Source organism: Squalius cephalus (genome assembly GCF_949319135.1).
Source record: "Squalius cephalus genome assembly, chromosome: 15".
Classification (NCBI taxonomy): Eukaryota; Metazoa; Chordata; class Actinopteri; order Cypriniformes; family Leuciscidae; genus Squalius; species Squalius cephalus.
Genome location: NC_137136.1, coordinates 36,509,546 through 36,530,015, shown reverse-complemented (window position 1 = coordinate 36,530,015; position 20,470 = coordinate 36,509,546). Strand labels below are relative to the sequence as shown.

General features: G+C 36.6%; 1 protein-coding gene across 3 annotated transcripts in view; it reads left to right on the top strand.

The window, feature by feature from the left end:
- The window catches only part of LOC307172572 (protein NLRC3-like), a 170,745-nt gene that overhangs the window by 73,463 nt on the left and 76,812 nt on the right, over positions 1–20,470 (top strand). For 2 of the 3 annotated variants that reach the window (XM_079895074.1, XM_079895073.1), the window contains exon 11: positions 12,723–12,935. The exons of the other annotated variant lie outside the window; for it this stretch is intronic. In XM_079895074.1, coding sequence (XP_079751200.1) covers positions 12,723–12,762 — 40 coding nt within the window. In that variant the 3' untranslated portion in view covers positions 12,763–12,935. Of the gene's footprint in view, positions 1–12,722; positions 12,936–20,470 lie in introns of those variants that run through there. 3 annotated transcript variants of the gene reach the window in all.

Here is a 20,470-nt window from a genome sequence, read left to right as displayed (position 1 = left end):
GGCTAATATGGTCATACTTCCTGGTTCTGGTAAGAACTCGAGCTGCTGCGTTTTGAACTAGCTGTAGTTTGTTTATTAAGCGTGCAGGGCAACCACCCAGTAGAGCATTACAATAATCTAGCCTTGATGTCATGAACGCATGAACTAATTGTTCCGCATTTGTCAATGAGAGCATATGACGTAATTTAGATATATTTTTTAGGTCCATCCAATTGCGCCCAGGGGCATTTGAGCGACGTCCGTTGGTGATGCCTCTTTGGAAATGAGTTATTAATGAAGCTTTGCCAGACCATAACTCAGTTACTACTTAGAATGGTCTGGTTTTAACCAGGCTAGTATTCACCCACGTACTTTGAAAATCTGTGCTGATCAGTTGTGCTCAGTTTTTCACTAAATTTTTTTTTTGTCCTTGTCTTCATCGAAAATACCTGATATGTGGAATACATCGTGTCTTGTTCCAATTCCAAAACATGGTAATGTGGGTTGTAGTTTAAATAATTTGAGACCCATTGCTTTGACATCACAAATAATGAAATGTTTTGAGAGGATTATCCTTGGTTATCTGGGTAGACAGTTGTCAGATTTTCAAGATCCGTTACAGTTTGCATATCGAAAAGGTGTGGGAGTAGATGATGCCATACTCTTTATGTTGCATAATATTTATAATCATTTGGAAACAACTTCCAGCTCTGTTAGGATTATGTTTTTTGATTTACTTTTAATACAATTCAACCACATTTTTTTAGCTGATAAATTGCTGCATTGTAACCTACATAGTAAAACTATTATGTGGGTATTGAATTATCGTATACGTCGACCCCAGTTTGTTAGGCTGGGTGATAAAATGTCTGACATTATTTTAACTAAAACAGGAGCCCCTCAAGGCACAGTATTATCACCTTTTCTTTTTTCATTGTATACAGCTGACTACAGGCACACTCAGACTTCATGTTATATACAAAAGTTTTCAGACGATACTGCCCTTGTAGGTTTAATTAATCAAGGGAATGACGTGGACTATAGAAGAGAGCTTGGGTTATGTGCTAGATGGAGTGATGAAAATTTCCTAAAGTTGAATGTGGAGAAGACGAAGGAGTTGATCATTGATTTTAGAAGAAAAAAATAAGTTATAGTACCAGTGATAATTAACGGTCAGAAAGTAGAGATTGTTCAGTCTTATAAATATCTTGGTGTCCATTTGGACAGTAAACTGAACTGGAAGAGGAATAGTGAGGCTGTTTTTAAGAAGGCACAATCAAGACTCTTCTTTTTGAGGAAGTTGAGTTCTATTGGAAGCTTCTTTATGTGTTTTATCAGGGAATACAATGCAATGGTGGCAAATGAGTTTCCCCTCACAGGGATTAATAAAGTTTTTCTAATCTAATCTAATCTAATCTAATCTAATCTAATCTAATCAAAGACACACATTAAAATACAATATGATTTTATGTTAGACTTACATAAGTCATTTTTGTCATTGTGTCCTTGCAAAAGATCTTTTATAGGTTATTTAGGCTAAATGTCAAAGAAATGAATTCACAGTGTGAATAATTCTACAATGTGGGAATTAGGGTTGCTAAAATGGGACGGGATTTTGGGATTTCACAAGGTTTGCGAAAAGTAAAGGCTACAGGCTAAAACACTTGAGGTTAGAGCCAGGGCAGACGACAGGATGAAGCTTGCAAAGAAAAGTAGTGTGTGGGACCATTTCACCAAAAAGAATGACACAGATGTAAGTTGCAACTTGTGTGATACAGTGCTTACATACAGTAGTAGCACATCATCTATGATGTATCACCTGAAAACGTGACACCCGCAAGGCTCTTCGGGTGAGAAATGTAGCCAAAGTGGGAGGCAGAGCGACAGAGAGATGCGACAGAGTTGCGAAATTGCAGGCGTGGCTGCACGATATTGGAAAAAAAATTACATTGCGATATTTTTCCCCCAATGATATATATTGCGAGCCATGATCAATTCAGGCTAAAGTCAATAATTACCATTCCATGATATTAATAATTTCACTAATAAGCAAGCTTCATTACAAGTGACAAAAAGGTCACTTAATATTTTATTACAAAATTAGAACATATTTCTGTCAGAATTTAGTGGAACGTTCTACGCAATCCAACGTGGCGGCGCTCTTAACAGATATTGTTTGTTCATTAGGCTATAATAAATGTAAAAAAAAAAAAATCTTATTCTCTCTCTCTCTGTTTTCGGTGCTGATGCAGTGACGCGTTCATGTAAACGGCACCTAAAAGCTGTCACAAAGAACCAGCAAAAGTAATGATTATGAATATTTAAAATATTGCAATGAGACATTTTAATTGTCTATTAATAAACAAGTGTTTTCTTTGTCGACTGCAAAGATGAAGTCTGACTCGCGATCTTCGCAGTAGTGAACGCGCCGGAGAGAATATACACATTTCATATGGATTACATCATTTTATTTTGAATGGTTCTGTTTAAAAGTAGAGATTTCTGTATAGATAATAGATATATTTCTATTTTTTTTTTTTTTTTAGGTGTGTGAGGCGAGTAGGCTACCTTATACATTGAGTTTCGGTTCATGGATGATAGCACAACGATAGCTCCAGTCAGGCGCTGGCGCCTCCGTATAGCATATATCTGCTATATTTACTTTTTATTGATTAAATCCAGGAAATTGGATAATGAAACACTGATTAAAATTAAGATACAATTAATACAAAACGAAATTTGCTTTAAAGAAAGGCTTTTTGCTTTCTGATTGAGGTCTCTGTGAAAGTTTTAAAGCAGTCTTTTACTGACGCTTTTAGAGCGGTCGCGTCCGTTATGTAGAACTGTCACGTAACATTGTTTTTTTCCTCATAAATGCGAACATGAAAAAAAAAAAGACAAAAGACTTTTTAAAAAAGACAACCATCCACAACTTTATAACACTCCAGGCAAAGTAGGCCTACCTCTTTTTGGTCAACATCCTCCTTTTTGTAGACGAAATAGTCCCAAATAGCTGATTTTGATTTTATTTTTGGTACGAAATCATCATTCACTTAATACACCATGGGTGCTAGGCCTACTACCCTTCACATTGCATGTTCCGGTGATGTGACTATCGCTCATGCACACATCGCGATGTCGATGTTAAAACAGAATATCGTTCAGCCCTACTAGCATATTTTAAACTAATCGGTTATCCGGTTTCAACCTGCTAATGAGGCTCGGTGGTCGGTCAAGAAAGTTTTTAGTTTTCGCCAACCCTAGTTCTTCCACAGCCAGGAATATGGGGGAGTACTTTGGGTTCGGGCCAAATACCGATCCTGGAGCCTCTCCTCGAACAGTAGGCTACGCCAAATATGCATTTATTCTGTCTGACTTATTTTTAAATGTCAACTCGTGAAATCTCAATTCTCCAGCGGCAGTCATCTTTGTTGTAAACCAATTTTCAACCCAAGCGCTCGTTGGTGATGTGTATGATTACGTTACTGTTGATCATCTGTCCATCATCGTATAAAGCCCGCTCTGACAATTTGATTGGTCCGAACAGCTTTGGTTTGAGCATAATAGCCGCACGCACGCCCATGAACCTGCTTAATCGACGATCGATAAGTTTTCTCGATTAAATGTATAATCAACAATTAATCGATCGTCGATTAATTATTAACATCCCTAATATGAGCACATAACTATTAATATATAAATACATTGTTAAGTTGTTATTGTATTGTTAAATACAATAGAGCAACATAAAGCAGACATGGGCTATATAGTAGCACTATATTTATATGTAATCCGCATGAAGTGTTCTTCTCTCTATATAGGCGCGTTCACTGCGAAGATGACGAGACGGCATCGTCAATTAATTTCATTTTGCAGCCCGACACTGACACAGAAAACACTAGTTTATTAATAGACAATTAAAATGTTTCCTTGCTATATTTGGCACATTCATAATCATTACTTTTGCTGGTTCTTTGTGACAGCTGTTGTGCATTATTGGCAGCGTCACCACCGCATCAGCAGCGAAAACATGGAGATTTTATTTTAGAGAATAATCGCACAACCTATTGGATATTCTATAATTAAATAAACTAATCCAATATTCAAAAATCGTGACTCATTCCTGCTTGGAATCTCTTGTTTCTTTTCCCAAAATCTTCACTCACGTCTCACCCATTTTCGCAGGGGATTAGGCTATAAACGTTTCTTCATTGGTTCGCTTTTAACCCCCTGGGGTCGACGGTATTGCCGGCGATACCAGCTCGCTTTTTTTCAGTTCAGTTCAAAAGAAATTAATTTTGCTCTGTGGACTTTGATATTACAAGCAAGTTTCATACATCAATCGATTCTGTTAAATGTGTATTATTTTTGTGTATACTCACAATAAAAACAAAGTGTTGTGCTTTTTGCCAAATAAAGAAAAATAAACGTGATGCGAGTTCTGCCTTCTCTCTGTCAGTGAAGACCATTCTGAAACGCATCCGAAAATGAACTGTAACTCAGCGAATACAGGCATACAGACACACAGGCATGAAGCTTGAATTATCTTCTTTTAAATGAGGTAATTTATATAAAAAACAAATATTCTCATCTTGTGAAATCTGTATTAAAAGAGAGCGATTCCAGTCGAGCTCATTAGAGCTAATTCAAATGTAATGTGACTCCGCCCACGGAGAGCGCGTGCTATTCAAACGCAAATTACTGAGGCAATCCAAGCAAACCTGTGAACGCCCCCATATCAGCTCGAGAAAACACAAGTTTAATCATATGTTGTTTACACCATCTGGCAGCGCTGTGAGGAATAACAATAATGGAAAATCTACCTCAGAGTGCGGGTATTGCAGGAGAGAGGATCCGAATATGTAGTAAGTTTTTTTTCCTTCTCAAGTTAACCGCGTTTCTGTGAATGAATGAACGGCAGCCGCAGAGATGCGCGCTGTTTACCACAGCTCGCAAAAAGACAGTTTAAATTTAAATTGCGTCTCTGTGTGAATGAATGATGATGTTTTAGCAAACTGTATTGCTATACTGAGTTGAGTAAAAATCGACAGAAATATGTTGAAATAAAATATAGGCTATTTGTATAAGCAACGTATTAAACTGAAAATTAACATTTATATGCCCTAATATTTCATAAAAACAACGTTACAGTCAGGCGTTTCTGTGTGTGAATGAATGTTTCGGTTTTAGCAAACTGTATTGCTATACTGAGTAAAAATCGACTGAAATATTTTATTAAATATTTTATTAAACTGCAAATTAACATTTATATTTCTTATAATAAAAATGAAAGACCTATGTTACAGACATATGAAAGACAACATTTCGTTGATTAGTTTTGGATAGATTATACATTTTTACTGTAAAATATCTGCCACCTCAAATAAGCTTTTGTTTGCCAATATTTGCTCATGTTAAATATAGTATGTTTTGTCAAAAATAAAGTAATCAAATAATCAATCAAATCCTTAACTTTGAAATATGTATGATAAAATGTATACTTTAGTTTTTACAAAGAAAGATTACACTTGAATTGTTGTTGTAATTGTAACCTTTTTAATTAAAAAAATATATTTACAAGGTAGATGTAAACAAACTATTAAAAGGTAAATATAAGCCTTTTCTTTAAATAATTTTTATTGTTTTATTAGTGACAAATTTGGGGAGAGGATAAATATTCCAAAACTGAAAATACAGTATGAGAATTAACTGCACAATTACTAGACATGTTTTCCTTGGATATTATAGGCCAAATTGCAAGCACAATATGTGGAAAAATAAAAAAGAATTGAGATGCTTCCAACTGTTGCTCTTGCATTCTTGTGGCTCAGTGACTCACCTGAATGAATGGCTAATTAAGTATGCAGGCCCCATTGTCTCCTAAGGTGTGAACCACTAAATATGCATGATCGTTGACGCCCACTCCGCATATTGCCTTTCCAAACAGAAAGTGCTTTGCAAAATTCAAATCAATGTATTGTGTTATGTGAATGATAAGGCAGGGTGATTTTCACATCATTTTGAAGAAAAAACACTAGGTGATGACATCCATTAGACAAAAGTCTTATTGGCACATATTTAGAATGTGTTTTATGGCCTTATTTCAGAAACTTTAGTTTTTAGTTTTTTCAATAACCATGCATAAACATTATTCTCTCAAAAATGCAGACATGTACATTCTTGTTGCTCACATATTATGGTAGCCCTGTTTGTGCTAAATAGTGTGTAATTTATTTTTGCCATTAATATGTTTATAAGCAACTGAAAAAAGCACAAATGTCAGGGCATGTCAGAACATCTCAAGGACCCCAAAAACACCTTAGACCCCAGAGGGTTAATTAGGCCTATTATATTCGTATTCTTTACTGTGGTAAAGTAGAAAAACGCTCTAGGAATGATAGCCTACATTTTTACTTGTTCGTCAAATTCTTTTTAATACAGTTTGTGCTTTTTATTAGACTTGGTAATGCACGTCAAGTTTATTTGTAAAGTGCATTTCACACGCACGGATGATTTTGGTTTTACTTTTCTCTGGCTCTTTCTCGGGCAGCACTCTTTTACACCATATTTTGTAGAATTAAAACACTTTAAACACAAATGTCAAAAAAATTACTTGAATCAATGAACAGCATTAATAAAGCCCCAGTCTTACAGATCATTAACTAAAAAAAGTTGTTATAGGGTTTAGTTATCCTTTAATAGATTCAACTTTATTGTATTATTTAAGTTTCTAATACTTACTGATATTTGTTTCTTTGACGGAATTGCTCAAAACAACCCCCCAGCCAAAAAAACTCCCACCGTCACAGCCCTATGACCCGAAAGTAAAACAGATAATTAAATATTGCAATACTTTGCGCTACTGTATCAATATAATTGCGTGCGCTAAATATCGCGATACTGAACAGAATTGATTTTTTTCCCCCACCACTAGTGCCGATTCAATATGTATTGCGATTTTTAAGAATTGCGATTTTTGATTGTTTCTATCAAAAGCTGATTCACTCTATTGTGATCGCTACCGTAGACATCAGTGTTTATATTTGAACTGTAAACTTGTATCCCAGTACTTCTATTCAAGCTGTTTAATGACAACTCTCTCTGGGTCAGCGGCAGCAGCAACACAGATTTATAATGTTGCGATATGATTTTGTCAAAGGTTTAATGGACAGATGAATCTGAAGAAGATTGTGTGTGTGTTTGAATGGAGATCACAGTATTTTAAAGATGAATCGTGCAGCTCTACTGTCTTATCTCTCTCTCTCTCAGCATATGAGCAGCGCAAGGCCTTTTTAGTGCTTTCAGTCTCATGTCTCTTCCACGTCCACTTGAAATGGATATTACGACATTCATAGATAACGACACATTTCATCCTCTGCTGGAGCAAAAGTGGCTAACTTCTGTCAACCTCGTCTATAAGCAAGGACAAAACTAAAGCAATTTAATTTGAATCAATATTCATTCTGGAATAATAAAATATATATATTTTAAAATCGTGAACCAAAAAAATTGGCACAGTTTGGTGAGTCGATTTTTTTTCTCCCAATCCTAAAACACACAAGTTCCTTAAAATGTTTACACACACACACACATGTTGGGTTTCCATGTTTTATGGGGACTTTCCATAGAAATAATGATTTTTATACTGTACAAACTCTATAATTTAATGAATTAGCTCTATGAAATATTAATAATCAATAATAACTGGTTATGAATTTTGTTTATGAATATTTGGATCAGTTAATATAATTAACTTAATGTAGTAAAATTAATATTACAATCAACCCACCTGTTCGTCTTGTGAACACTCAGCGTTAACTGTTTATTAATTCTAAGAAATATTCAATTCCAGGGAAGGGAAATGTCTTTTCTTACTGTAGAGTACTAAGAGTCTGTAGTCAAAATCTAAATTGTAAAGTAAACTTTGTTGCAAGCAGAGAATCAGAACCAAATACGTATTGTGCACAAGTTTTATTAAAGGTGGGATATGTGATTCTCTTTTTTGTCCATTTTTTCAAAATCACTTGAAATCCTATTCCTATAACCCACTTACAGCCACTGAGTTAGAAGCACTGAAATGAAAATTAAGCAATTTAATCATCTGTGGAACGGGCAGGACTCGAAAAAACTCCAGCCAATCATTTCCAAGACCACCTAGAATCATTGGACAGTAAGTTTGTAATCAAACGGTCGTACCATACCCCCTCCCCCCATCCCCCTCGCGCGCGCACACACACACACACACACATGGGTGGAGTCAGAGCCAGCGTTGGAGGAAAGAAGGTAGGACCATTTGAGTTGTGTATTTTCAAAATCTGCCGGCTGTTTTGCAAATCCCATACCCTACCTTTAACTAAATCACAAACATAACTAATCTAAACACATACAGTTGGTCCTCAACCAGAATAATACTTTTACCGCCGCCATTCCCGCGGCGGTAAATTGCGGGTGTGTATTTGCAGCCTCTTACCGCTAAGAGGCGCTACAATCACAGACTTTGCAAAGTGTCAGTTTATTCTCTCTATTGCGTAATCTGCCGCCGCGGCTCATTGAGAGCGATTGAAAGCTGGTAGCAGATGATCAATTCAAATGAAACATTTAACGAATTCATAATCACAATACGGAAATTACTGAAATCAAATTGAATAAATTGAATAATGAAAACATTTTCAACATAAAACATTGCAATAGAAAAATATGAGGCTACATTAATGAGGCTTTGCAACACCATAAGATGTTAATTGAACAGCATTCAGATGATAGCTTTGTGGTCAACGCATCAACATGAGCCTCGCGGAGCTTCAACCTATTCGAGATCGAATCTCAGTGAAGCCAACAGCGTGTACGTTTTACTGTTCTTGATGGTTAAATAACTGTTTATTAAAGTCAAGCGTTTGGTTTAATTATCGATTGTAGGCTACACTACAACATACATTTTTTACATTCCAGTAGAGCCTCTGCACAGAAGACAAAACTTGAAGGAAGATTGTCAGCCGATCGCACTAGAAAATGCAGATTATAAAGCTCATCTTTAATCTGCTAAATTATTGTTTTGTGAATCATTCACGAAATTGAGATGACTGAGTGATACCTGGCCCTTTTCAAAACAGATTGAAAAAAGAGAAGACTTTCAATACAGTAGGCTATTGCTTTCAATAAAAAAAATGAAAATGTAAGAGAACAGTAAAATTAATTAAGTTTGAAACCCCATCGAACATTTCAAGGTATAAAGTGTCGGGACAGTTTATTTATTTAAAACAGGGTTGCGCAAGTTTAGAGTTTATTCACTTTGCGATGCAAAATAAGAAACACAGAGTCTTATTCTTGCAACATTTTAAATTTGTATTGCCAAAGAAATTGCAGCCAAGCTAACCAATTAAAACGGTACAAAACGAAAATAGTTAAAAGCAACATAAATTAGGCGCAACAATCACAGACTTTGCAAAGTTTATTCTTTCTATTGCGTAATCTGCCGCCGCGCTGCGGCTTATTGAGAGCGATTGAAAGCTTGAGATTAATTTTACAATTGTAGCAGATCAATTCAAATGAAACATTTAACGAATTCATAATCACAATACTGAAATTACTGAAATTAAATTGAATACATTTAATAATGAAAAATATCAGGCTGCTACATCAACGAGGCTTTGCAAGAGATTGCAGCCTAATCAGACGATAGCTCTGTGGTCAACGCATCAACTTGAACCTCGCGGAGCTTCAAGCGATCCGAGATCGAATCTCAGTGTAGCCGACAGCGTTTATGTTTTACCGTTCTTGATGCTTTGTTTAATTGTCAATTGTACAGGGTGGGCCATTTATATGGATACACCGTAATAACATGGGAATGGTTGGTGATATTAAAGTCCTGTTTGTGGCACATTAGTATATGTGAGGGGGCAAACTCCTCAAGATGGGTGGTGACCATGGTGGCCATACTAATGTGCCACAAACAGGACTTTAATATCACCAACCATTCCCATGTTATTACGGTGTATCCATATAAATGGCCCACCCTGTACATTACAAATCTGCTACATTCCATTTGAGCCGCTGAAAAGACGACACATCTGATGAAGGAAGCCTGTCAGCCGATCGCACCAGAAAATGAAGATGATGAAGCTCGTCTTTAATCTGCTAAATTATTGTTTTGTGAATCAATCACGAAATTGAGTGACAGTGATACCCTGCCATAGCAACGGAAGACATTTTTCAAAACAGATCAAACAAATCAGAAAAAGAATTTCAATTGCTTTCACACATACACACACACACACATTAAAACAGTTTAGAAAAATAAAAAATTAAATACAGTACAGTACAGTCGGACGAACATTGGCACAGTGCTCATTCATTAAATGCATAGCTAAACAGAAGTGTTTTGAGTCTGGATTTGAATGTGACTACTGTAGGAGCACATCTGATCTCCTCTGGAAGCTGGTTCCAGCTGCGGCTGGCATAATAGCTAAAAGCAGACTCGCCTTGTTTAGAGTGAACCCTTGGTATTTCTAGCTGATATGATCCTAGTGATCTGAGTGATCTGTTGGGTTTATATTCAGTGAGCATATCTGCAATATATTGAGGTCCTAGGCCATTGAATGATTTATATACCAGTAATAATACTTTAAAATCAATCCTTAATTTAACTGGGAGCCAGTGTAAAGACCTGAGGACTGGTGTGATATGTTAATATTTTCTGGTTCTGCTCAGAATCCTGGCGGCAGCGTTCTGTATGAGCTGCAACTGTCTTATGGTCTTTTTGGGAAGGCCAGTGAGGAGTCCATTACAATAATCCACCCTGCTGGTGATGAAAGCATGCACAAGTTTCTCTAAGTCTTGTCTGGAAAAAAAAACCATCTAATTCTTGCAATATTTTTCAGATGATAGTATGCTGATTTAGTTATTGCTTTGACATGACTACTGAAACTAAGGTCTGACTCTAGTGTCACACCAAGATTCCTAACTTGATTTTTAGTTGTTTGACCCCTAGAGTGAAGGTGAGTGTTCACCTTGAGAACTTCATCTTTGTTTCCAAATGCAATGATTTCAGTTTTGTCTTTGTTTAACTGAAGAAAGTTTTGACACATCCAACTGTTGACTTCATCAATGCATTGGCACAGGGAGTCAATGGGGCTGTAATCGTTAGGCGATAGGGCTAAGTAGAGCTGTGTGTCGTCTGCATAGCTGTGGTAAGCAATTTGGTTCTTTCTCATTATTTGGCTCATTGGGAGCATATACAGGTTGAACAGGAGTGGCGCAAGAATTGAGCCTTGAGTGACTCCGCATGTCATGGATGTCCACTCAGACTTATGGTCTCCTATACTCACATAATAACCTCTCCCATCTAAGTATGACCTGAACCATTTTAGGACTATCCCAGAAAGCCCCACCCAGTTTTCCAGCCTGTCAAGAAGTATGTTATGATCGACAGTGTCAAATGCAGCACTGAGGTCGAGTAGTACCAGCACTGATAATTTGCCTGAATCAGTATTTAACCCTCTGAGGTCGGCAAATGCGCCGGCGCGTTTTGCCGTATTTTCTTCACATTGTAGCACTATAAACTTAAATTATTCCGTCATTTATGGTCATACAGAAAAAAGAAATATAAAAAAATAATCTGTGATATTTACTTTTGTAGGTGTCCACTTACAATCAAATCAAAACATTGTGCTTTTGTAAAATAAAGAAAATAAACAGGGTGTGCGTTCTGCCTCTCCATCGCGGTGAACTTTTTTTTCTTGAGCACGTCTATAAACTGAAACAAAACTCAGCGAATACTTGTCACACATTTATGAGCCATATACCTTTATAAACATTTAAGTGTGTACTTTTAAATGATCGGATTCAAACTGAAAACAAATATTCTCTGTTTAAGTAATTTGTATAAAACCAACAAGATGTCCAGCTTCTCAAACGCTTCCTAATTTTTTTTTTATTTGAACACGCCCACTCGCGCAAAAGATATTCACATGCAAATCTCCACATGGAACGCGAACGCGTTCGTTACCTCAGAAACAAAACACCAAAACACTTCACAAGTCTCTGCTTTTCGTCGAGTTTGAAAGACGCGCCCTGAGCTTACATTGGAATTACCTCAGAAGAACGCGATTTGAAGACAAGAAAGATGTAAGGTAAGAAATTCTTACATATTAGTTTGTTATTGTTGCATAAATTTCACATTGCAGTTGAACTGTTGCTAGATATATGGTGAATATTATAATATTTAGACGCGTGTTTACTGTTACTGTGTTTGTGGATATCTGCTCAAATGTAGATATGTATATGGTAACCATAATGTTTTATATTTGAGAGCGATCGCGTTTGAATGTATCATATTTGGATCGCGATCGCGTTTGAAAAGCACCAAACGGCTTCATGTTTTTACTATTATCTCATTTCATATCATCATAACGAATGGAAACATTTGAAGTAACATGATAATCAATATATTTTTCTCTAGCTTAGTTGTTACTGAAATATTTTGGAAGATTTATAGGCTGATATGGTTATTGTTATTATTATTTTATGCAGCACTGCGCATAGCCAATGCCTACAAGGCACAACAAACCTGGTGTTCATTATATTATATATTGTTGGAAACATTTATGTGTGTGTGTATGTGTGTATTCTGTGAATTTTAAAAAGCAAATTTAACCAGAAAAATCTAAAATGTATTCCCAAAATCGTGCAGGTCTATAGTTTCTCTTGATATCAGTATGTTCACTTTTTTTTTTTTTTTTTTTCAGGGCCCAGATGCCACTCCTGCTGACTTCAACATTCACATGAGTCTCTGTACATGAACATGGTAAAGTGAAAATCAAACACCTTGGAAATGAAAGGTATGTACAATGTTTTTAAGAATGGCACAAAGGTCTCTGTCTTTGGATAATTGTTTTCAATGAGTGCTTTTTTGTCATTTGTTTTGTATCTTTGGATTATGTTGTGTTGTAAATAAATCCAAAAAATCTAAAAAATCTAAAAGCCATTCTTTTTTAAATCTCCTCATTCTTTGTGCAAGGTTGCTCAGAATGATAGGGCCTGATAGCTCCTAATAGGGCCATTAGGGAGTGTCTTTGTCTTTCTCAGGTGTGAAAAGCTTACATATTAATGAGCATAAAGCTTTTTCACACAAAACACGTAGTAAAATTTTTAAATCAATATATTGTCTCATCTGAATGAGCAGTCAGGGTGATTTTCACATAGTTTTGGAGCAAATATTCTCACGGGATTCAATATTCAAGCTAATATGATTCTTTAGGGTTTAAATTAAAAGTTTGTAATATACTTTAATTAAAAATTCTCATTAGTATTGTAAGAAAACGCTAATTTTACCTGGTCAAAAACAGCTCTGTTTTCAGCACACCGTTTCAGTGCATGGGTCTTTAAATGATAATGAACTTTGCTCACCCCGCCCCTCTGTTCTGTGCGTACACCGTTTGAAATAATAACACAATATCCTTTACGCGTTGTTCATTATAAACGTGGGATTATGAATTATATTGAGAACGTCGTACATAGAAAACATGCTGTAATGTACCCTGAGTGTAAACCTTAGATGCATTCATCGTGAAGCGTACAGCAAGGTTTGCAAATTTGCAAAGATTAATATAAATATTAATATAAAGGTTATTAAAACATTACACTCACTTCTTCTGGAGGTTCAGCAGGAACACGTTGGTACCGATCCGTTTTATTCTCGTTTGTAAAGCTGTCTGGTGTGAAATGATTCGCAAACATGAAAGCATGGACGATCGTGGGGAATCCCCGTGAGGGAATCCCTGCGTCAATCCTTTGGGCATATATCCCTTCAAAAACAAAACTCAGCCACTGCGTCTTCAACGGTTCGGATTTAGGAACATCAAAATGACTGCTGTGTTCCTTATTACACTGAAGAACAATCGCAGACACCATTCTGCTCATAGACAGCGCTCCAGTGAGGGTATCAACAATGACGCGCGGACTATGATGACAGACAGCTCGCTCACGAGCGAGGGCGGGTCTGTGTTGAAGCTGCTGTCAATCACCAATCGTGGGCGAGGCGTCGATTTTGTGACGTCACAATATCGAACGGCTTGATTTCAGAGAGGGTCAAACATATAAGAAGATTAAAAAAAAAAACACTGGATGGATTTTTATTATTTTATGATGGTTGTGTACAGGTACTGCCAACACGCATTTCAGTGCAATCAACTTGTAAAAGTGCATGTACCATTATATGACCCCTTTAAGCGAATATCGTTTATTATCTTTATGAGCGCTGTCTCTGTGCTGTGGTGCGGTCGGAAACCAGATTGAAAATTGTCAAAGTATCCATTCGAGCATAAGAATTTGTTCAGCTGATTGAAGACAACTTTTTCAATGATCTTGCCTATGAAAGGAAGATTTGAAATCGGCCTATAGTTGCTTAATATGGTCTTATCCAGACTGTTCTTTTTCAGGAGGGGCTTGACAACTGCAGTTTTCAGGGAGTTTGGAAAACTCCCAGAGAGAAGTGAGGCATTTACCAGTTCTAGAACATCTGCTTCTAAACTGTTTAACACACTTTTGAAAAATGATGTGGGAAGTGTGTCAAGAGCGCAGGTTGATGTTTTAAGGTACTGTATGGTTTCTTCCAAAATTTTGCCATACATTTTTTTGAAATCAGACATAGTAACTACTTTCTCAGGTGGTCTGATCTGACTGACCCCAGCGCAACTCAAGGATGTGCTGATCACCTTTCTGATATTATTGATTTTCTCAGAGAAGAAAGAAGCAAACTCACTGCACTTGCTGTCTGAGAGCATTTCACTGGGAATCTGGCTTGGGGGGTTTGTCAGTCTCTCTACAGTAGCAAAAAGAGTGCGTGTGTTGTTTAAATTACTGTTTATAATATTTGAGAAGAAAGTCTGTCTAGCTTTGCCTAGTTCCATATTGAAAGCATGGATGCTGTCTTTGTAGATGTTATAATGGACTACAAGTTTTGTCTTCCGCCACATGCGCTCTGCTTTTCTGCATTGTCTTTTCATAATTTGCACTGTTGTTGAGTTTCTCCAAGGTGCTTTTTGTCTGCCACTCTTCTTCCTGACTTTAACAGGAGCAATTTCATCAATTACACTTTTAACTTTTGAGTTAAAAGAATCAAGGAGAAAATCAACAGAGTCTGCAGATATGCTTGGTGTTAAGGATATAGCCTTCATAAATAGTACACTAGTGTTCTCATTTAAGCATCTCTTCTTGACAGACACAGATCTAGCTTCAATGGCAGGAGAGATCAATATATCAAAGAAAATACAGAAATGATCAGAAAGTGCTACATCCTTAATAACAATCGATGAAATGTTTAGACCCTTACTGATAAGTAAATCTAGAGTGTGTCCATGATTGTGTGTGGGTCCATGTACATGCTGAGTCAGATCAAAAGTTTTTAAAACAGTTTTGATTTCTTTTGCCATATTGTTTTCTGCAATATCTATGTGAATGTTAAAATCTCCAGCAATGGCAAAACAATCAAACTTTGAGGTAATTGTTGATAACAGTTCTGTAAAGTCCTCAGCAAAGGCTGGAGAGTATTTTGGAGGCCTGTAAATAATGATAAGTAAAATGCGTGGAGCACCTTTTAACACAATACCCAGATATTCGAAAGACGGGTAATTCCCAAATGATATTTGCTTACATTGATAGATATCTTTAAAAAGCGCAGCTAGACCCCCACCTCTCTTAACAGCTCTGCAGACACTCATAAAAGTAAAGTTAGGAGGGGATGTTTCATTGAGGATTGTTGCACTGCAGCTGTCTTCTAGCCAGGTTTCATTTAGAAGCATAAAATCCAGGTTGTTTGTGGTTATTAAGTCGTTGACTAGAAGTGATTTATTTTTAAGTGAGCGAATGTTAAAAAGTGCTAACTTAACAGTCTTACTTTTCCCCACAGCAATATTAGTTTGACGTGTAATAGGCACCAGATTAGTTGGGTTTGCTGTACGGCTATTGAAGGCCTTAGACTTTCTATCATGTAATAGAACAGCAATAGAGAAAGATACAGGCACACTGGGTTCCCGCTTGTTTTGTAAACATTTGAGAAAGTTGCTGTTATCAATGTGGGGACCCGACACATATCACTGAGAGCTGGTATCAGTTGGTTTTGGTTCACCTCGAGCAGTTGGAGGAGGGTGTGGGCCCTGGCGTTGTGGCAGAGGCCGAAGAGCTCTCACAGGAGGAGGGGGAGGGCGAGCTGGGCCCGCAGGCTTTGGTGCGGGTGGTTGAGGTGCCTGACGTTTTTTGGTTGGTATCTGGGGGCTACATTTTTAGTTTAGCTAAATAAAGTGTCGGGACAGTTTATTTATTTAAAACAGGGTTGCATCGAGTTTAAAGTTTATTCCCTTTTGAGATGCAAAATAAGAAACACATCTCATTCTTGCGACATTTTACATAGGCTATTGCCAACGAAATTGCAGCTAAGTTAAAAAATTAAAACGGTACAAAACGAAAATAGTTCAAAGCAACATAAAAGAAGAGGCGTTTTTCTTTCCCTCTCTCTCGCGCTGGATCCCTTTTTAGTAAGTTTCTTTTGTCTCCCTCACTGCGCGCGCAGGTCTTTCTCGAAATTAAACATTTCAGGGTAAAAACACACCATACAGCTGATAATACTGTAGGCCATATGTTGCTGCGTGTAATCCACACAAATCACGAAAGAAAAAACTGTAACAAATAGCCTTTGTTGCTTCAAATATACAGCATGCCTTGCTGAATTCACCTAAAACGAGGTTGATCACGAATTAAAGAGCTCTGTATCTGCTAAATTTAAATTGTGTGTGGAAAACATTTAAATACAATAAATAAAACTACTATATTAAAAATTTAATAAAATATATACTTTTGGAGATGTTGATATTTATCCTTAAAATAATTTTGCCTTAAAATAAATTTGGCCCACTATATGATCATAAACACCACCCATCTTTGCACGCCCTTAATTATATGCATACCAACTCCTATTCCTTAAAACCACTAATGCCATGTAATGAGTGAGTATAGGAACGAGTGAAAATTTGACATTTATTAATACAGTTGAACTATACTCCACACAGTGATGAATCCAAAAACAAGCTATAAGCTGCAATGGCATAGTAATTTCAGTGTTTCTCACAGGATTTTTGGTAAAACTGTGGTGGGTGGACCTTGGTTATTCTAGGGGGGTCCGGGGGCATGCTCCCCCGTGAGAAAATTTTGTGCATTTTAATGTTAAATTCATCAATCTGGTGCACTTTAAGAGTTCAAAATTAAAAGCTCACCCATATTCAGTGTGCAAATTAAACGAAAAATTCAAACCTCTTTTAGTTACAGTGTCTATTTACATTACACCTACTACATTAATCCAATGACAGTAATAGCCATATTTTGTAAAACAAATGCACTAAAAAATAAAGGAAACTTTCATAATTAGTTTTGTACCAATTTCTGTACTTGAAAGAGATAAGCACATGATCTTTTATTTTGACGCAAACTGCATCAAGCTTTTATTTTGGCGGAAAACATGGTTTACAAACGCCTCATTAAATTTCTAGTGAATTGCGTAATCGTCAACTATGCAATGTGGAAATAATCTGTCAGAAAAAAAAAACTAACACTGACTTTTTTTGACCACTGCATTACACCGGCACAAACCCAGCGCCGCCAATTAAGCAAAACAAAACAAAACGAATGGGCCGCCGATGTACAAATTTTATGGGCCGTTAAAAAAAAAAAATAATAATAATGATAAAAGTTATGAGATGTATCGGCCCAAAAAGCACGTCGGCCCACCGGGCAAATGCCCGGTATGCCCGATGGCCAGTCCAGCCCTGGATTCACATGCAAATCTCCACATGGAACGCGATCACGCTCAATTAGCCTACCTCAAAAAAACAAAACACCACACTTCATCAGTCTCTGCTTTTCGTCGAGTTTGAAAGACGTGAGCTTACATTGGATTAAATTGTCTCTGATTTACCTCAGAAGAAGAAGAACGCGATTTGAAGACAAGAAAGATGTAAGGTAAGAAATTCTTAATTATTAGTTCATGTTATTGTTGCATAAACTTCACATTGCAGTTGAACTGTTGCTAGATATATGGTGAATATTATAATATTTGGACCCGTGTTTACTGTTACTGTGTTTGTGGATATCTGCTCAAACGTAGATATGTATAATATAGTAACCATAATGTTTCATGTTTTGGAGCGAGCTCTGGTTTTGAATGTATCGCGATCGCGTTTGAAACGATCGCGTTTGAAAAGCAAAACACACCAAACAAAGGCTTCATGTTTTTACTATTATCTCATTTCATATCATCATAACGAATGGAAACATTTGAAGTAACATATGATAATCAATATATTTTTCTCTAGCGTAGTTGTTACTGAAATATTGTGGAAGATTTATATGCTGCTATAGGTTGTTATTATTATTTTATGCAGCACTGTGCATAGCCTATGCTTACAAGGCACAACAAACCTGGAGTTCATTATATTTTATATTGTTGGAAACATTTGTGTGTGTGTGTATTCTGTGAATTTTAAAAAGCAATTTTAACCAGAAAAATCAAAAATTTATTCCCAATAAATTTTAGAACTATATTCCCTATAGTTTCTCTTCATATAAGTATGTTCACTTATGCTCTTTCAGGGCCCAGATGCCACTGAGTCCTGCTGACTTCAACATTCACATGAGTCTCTGTAACATGGTAAAGTGAAAATCAAACACCTTGGAAATGAAAGGTATGTACAATGTTTTTAGGAATGGCACAAAGGTCTCTGTCTTTGGATGATTGTTTTCAATAGTGTGATTTTTTTTGTCATTTGTTTTGTATCTTTGGATTATTTTATTATCCATTATTATATTATATTTTGTAAATAAATCCAAACAATCAAAAAGCCATTATTTTTTAAATCTACTCATTCTTTGTGCAAGGTTGCTCAGAATGATAGGGCCTGATTGCTCCTAAAATAGGGCCATTAGGGAGTGTCTTTGTCTTTCTCAGGTGTGAAAAGCTTACATATTAATGAGATGATCCGCCCCTCCCGCATAAAGCTTTTTCACACAAAACACGTCTTAGAAATTTGAAATCAATATATTGTCTTCTCTGAATGAGCAGTCAGGGTGATTTTCACATAGTTTTGGAGCAAATATTCTAGGCTACGTGATACAATTTTCAAAAGTCTTGTGAAGAAATAATCAGTATGGGTTTCATGACCTTATTTCAGTGACAATTTTTTTTTTTGTATTTTCACAAACCACGCATAAATGTCATTATCTCAAAACTACAAACTTTTACATACATGCTGCTGATATATTATTGTAGCAGAGTTTGTGCTGAATACAGTGTAATCAGACTTTAGCCATGAAAATGTCACAAGTAACAGAAAAAAGCACAAATGTCAGAGCATGTCAGAACACCTCCAGGACACAGAAAACACCTCAGACCCCAGAGGGTTAAATCGCTATTCTAGTCATTAGAAGTTTTGAACGATGTAGGGTGCTCTACTCTTATCTGTATGACCGAAAAACTACAGAGTAGCCTATTAAGTTATTTTAGCTGTTTTGAGTAAAATAAATCCAAATGAACGCGCCGCCTCGTTTGTCGAACACTAATTTAACATGCCAGAATAAAACCTGGCTTTAGAACAATGCATAGCGCCACTCGTCGTGGTGTGCCAAAACACTTAATTATAAACTTCATCATTTCATTCAAAACAATCTCAAAACGCTTTGTGACATTTTGAAAAGCCACGCATGCATTACGGCCACTGTAACCATTAACGTAACAGAATACTGGTTCTGATTTTATTGTTTGTCGTTTAAACGTGCCTGTTGCATATCTTTATTTTATATAGGCTATTTAATATGGTCTATTGAATTAGCATTGATATATATATATATTAGGGCTGTCAAAGTTAGCGCGTTAATAACGCGTTAACGCAAAATCATATTAACGGCACTATTTTTTTTAATGCTCGATTAACGCAGCGCGTATTTTCTGTTTGACCCGTGGCCCAAAACCTAGTTGGAGAAATGGAGATACACAGTGTTGCCAACTTAGCGACATTGCAGACCCATTTAGCGATTTTTTTTCCCTTCAACAAAGCGCCCAAACCTTATTTAGTTTCTGAGAATCTACCGGTACCGCCGGTACTGCTCTCCCAGCACGCGCGCGCGCCTCTCTCTCGCTCTCTCTCTGCGTCTCGCGCTGGAGAGAGGAGCAGCGCTTTAATTCAGTTAAACACAGATATGATGTTGCTTCTCTAATTTTACATGCAAGTATAGCCGAAATCGCAAAACAGATATTGTGTTTATCTTATGTGTATTTGATTTCATCAGACGACGTCTCTATTATCAGGATTATTGTGCAGATTAACATCTTGGAAGGGAGAGCTGGTTATGTCTTAATGGGTCGCGTTTCAGTCACCATTTCATATTCATTTCGTTGTTTGACAACAGAAACAGTAAAATATACCAATGAAAACAGTTTTATTGAGAATTT